This window comes from Anopheles aquasalis, chromosome 3 (genome assembly GCF_943734665.1).
Source record: "Anopheles aquasalis chromosome 3, idAnoAquaMG_Q_19, whole genome shotgun sequence".
In the NCBI taxonomy this organism is placed as follows: domain Eukaryota; kingdom Metazoa; phylum Arthropoda; class Insecta; order Diptera; family Culicidae; genus Anopheles; species Anopheles aquasalis.
The window spans coordinates 56906049-56908548 of record NC_064878.1 but is presented as its reverse complement, the minus strand read 5'-3'; the positions used below and the strand labels follow the sequence as shown (position 1 = coordinate 56908548).

Here is a 2500-nt window from a genome sequence, read left to right as displayed (position 1 = left end):
TTAATGTAGAGAATGTTGGCCGCCTGGCTGGCTGTTCCGAGCCATCCAATCACCACCACCAACAGCACCAGGCAAGCGATGTTAGACTTCATTCTTTCGTCTCCCAAACACGACTGGCGATTGTTGGCGAAAACGAGCCATCAAAATTTGGCCAGACTGTGGCCACAACAATCAGTGTCGCCGGTTTGATAAGATAGGAAGATCGGTTACTAAGGTCAATTAGGGTATCGGTTACGGTTTGCCACCACGCGCAAAGGAACAGCTATTGTGCGCATCGCGAGCAAAACTGTACACGATGATAGAGTTTGCTTCTGAACTAGTAGCGTCGGTAGCGCGAGAATTCTTATCACTTAGCACGATCGTGTGTTTCTGGGGGGATAGAAACGCTCATCACATTCACGGACCGATGCTAATGAAGGAAGGCATTCCTTTTATGATCTGTAGTAGAATGACTAGGCAGATTCATCGCATTTTAATGTTCAAGTTCATTTCTGATTGAGCGTCGCATTCGTATGCTGTTGTGTACTAGCGATGCGGAGACTAAAGCGATTGGTTATTAACGGAATGAAGATGAAATCGCATTCTCCTGTCGGCAAACTAGGCTAGAACTGTTGTTTAATATTATGTTATTGAAATACTTTATATGAGCAGCTGTTTTAAATGCTACATACTCTAATTCAATGCTAACTGACCACATCTCGGCTATAAAGCAATAGGGAAGTACACTGAAATCAGTGAAGGACGGCACCATGGCCGGACATATTGATTGATACCGGTACTGTGGCGCTGCGGAGCGGAGCGTACGAATTCGATACACTCGAGGAAGTCTTATCTATCACCCGATTCCTTATCGATACCAGCCGGCATGTACTAACGAACACCTGATAAATAATGGCAAACACAGTGCAATCCACAGAGCGAAGCACCACATGGACATAGAGCGACAGTTGGGAAACAGATCTTTTGCAGATTGAACATAGTTTTCACGGCGCCTACCGCGACTGGGCAATGGGGAAAGCATTGCACATGGCCGGCTCGCTGCCGAATTTGCGTTTTGCGCCCGACCGTGACCGTAACCGTGAGCCGAGACGCAGGAAGTTGATGAACCGTTACGCTTTTCGCCAGGTAAGGGGACAGGGAAAGGGTTTGGTATGCTTTTTTTTTTTTAGTGATTGGTCGCACAGTGAAAGTGGGTTTTCTTTTTGGGTACATCCTCCTGTTATCTTGCCATCATCCGCGGGGCAGCATGCTCATTATTTTTGTTTCACAAAAACTGCCAGTAGTATATAGTTTCCGAAAGCTCCCTAGCAGTGCTGTCAGTCGCTTGTTAGTATTTATCGTTGAACTATCAGAAACCCTTGAGTGCTTGGCAGTTACTCGCCTACTCCGTAAGCTTTTACCGTCTCGCTCGCTCTCGCTTGCTCTATCTGTCAAGAACTTTTCGTATCGCTAGAATCAAGCTCCCTGAAGAAGTATCTCGTTCTCCTGTTGCCCATGCACTGCTGTCCCTTTATTCCTATCTCGTTCGCTTTCGCTCCACGCAACTTCTTACTCCGTTTCGCCAAGTAGACAGCCGTCATGCGCACTAGGGGGAAAAGGGAAATGCAAGGTGTGTGCAGGACGACCACCCAGCCATCGGCTAGCTTTTCCTGTGCGTGCGCAAGGGAAAGCGAATGGCGAAATGAAAGAGAGATGATGGCGCTACCGTTACTAATGAGCCACCGAGACAGGCAAATGATAGTGACGCAACGAACACACCACCACCAGCACAGCACACGGACGACGAGGACGAGGACGACGACGACGAGGAAGCTTGCATCGATAGCGGTTTCGCGGAGACCCAAATTTTCACGCCATTCATTCACGACTACTAGTCGCTGTATGTATGCGTGTGGATGTGTGGGTGTGTAGTGTGATTGTGTGACGTCGTTGGGCAGCGGACGAACGCGATAGAGGACAATCAATACACCATCATCAAGCCTCTCACACGGGCCCAAGTAGTGGTCACCATCGGAGTCAGTCGAGTGTCGAGGCGGACCTGGGTGACCTGCTAGTGCTGGAGCACATTTGGCCACAAGCACGGTTTTTTTCACGCACCATGAAGCCCCTGCCGAAGGAGAGTGCGTAGGCACTAGCACTAGGAGTGCAGCGAAAGTGATGTGATTACATAAAACCATCGGAACGGATCGCATCGGATTAAGGCTAGCCAGCTAGCATTGGTATCCAGAATTGGTCTTTTTCCGGACGCCGTCGCCTCTGTCTGTGTGCGCGTGTGTGCTTCTGTATGTGTGTGGGTCGTAGGGAGCAAGAACGTGAATAGCATTTCATTCTTTTATTGATTAGAGAAACGTGCGAGAAACATCCTCGATTCGATTATAAACGGGTGTAAGGTGTAGGCGATTCACGGAGTACACGGTGTGCTGTGGGTGTACTTTCCATATTACCCGCACATGGAGTGGGAGTGAAAATCGTGCGGAAAAGCTTGTGATGCTTCAAGGGA

The 2500-nt window shown here is 48.8% G+C and overlaps 2 protein-coding genes across 5 annotated transcripts in view; one reads left to right on the top strand and one right to left on the bottom strand.

The window, feature by feature from the left end:
- Positions 1–591, bottom strand: part of LOC126578179 (UDP-glucosyltransferase 2-like) — a 2353-nt gene extending 1762 nt beyond the window's left edge. Inside the window, exon 1 of the mRNA XM_050240494.1 lies at positions 1–591. This exon is cut by the window's left edge and continues 30 nt beyond it. Within this exon, the coding sequence (XP_050096451.1) occupies positions 1–92 (92 nt within the window). The 5' untranslated portion in view covers positions 93–591.
- A 375-nt stretch (positions 592–966) lies between these two features.
- Positions 967–2500, top strand: part of LOC126575579 (protein nervous wreck) — a 9122-nt gene continuing 7588 nt past the window's right edge. For 2 of the 4 annotated variants that reach the window (XM_050236336.1, XM_050236339.1), the window contains exon 1: positions 967–1125. In XM_050236336.1, coding sequence (XP_050092293.1) covers positions 1009–1125 — 117 coding nt within the window. In that variant the 5' untranslated portion in view covers positions 967–1008. Of the gene's footprint in view, positions 1126–1964 lie in introns of those variants that run through there. The other 2 variants (XM_050236338.1, XM_050236337.1) reach the window with 1 other exon arrangement.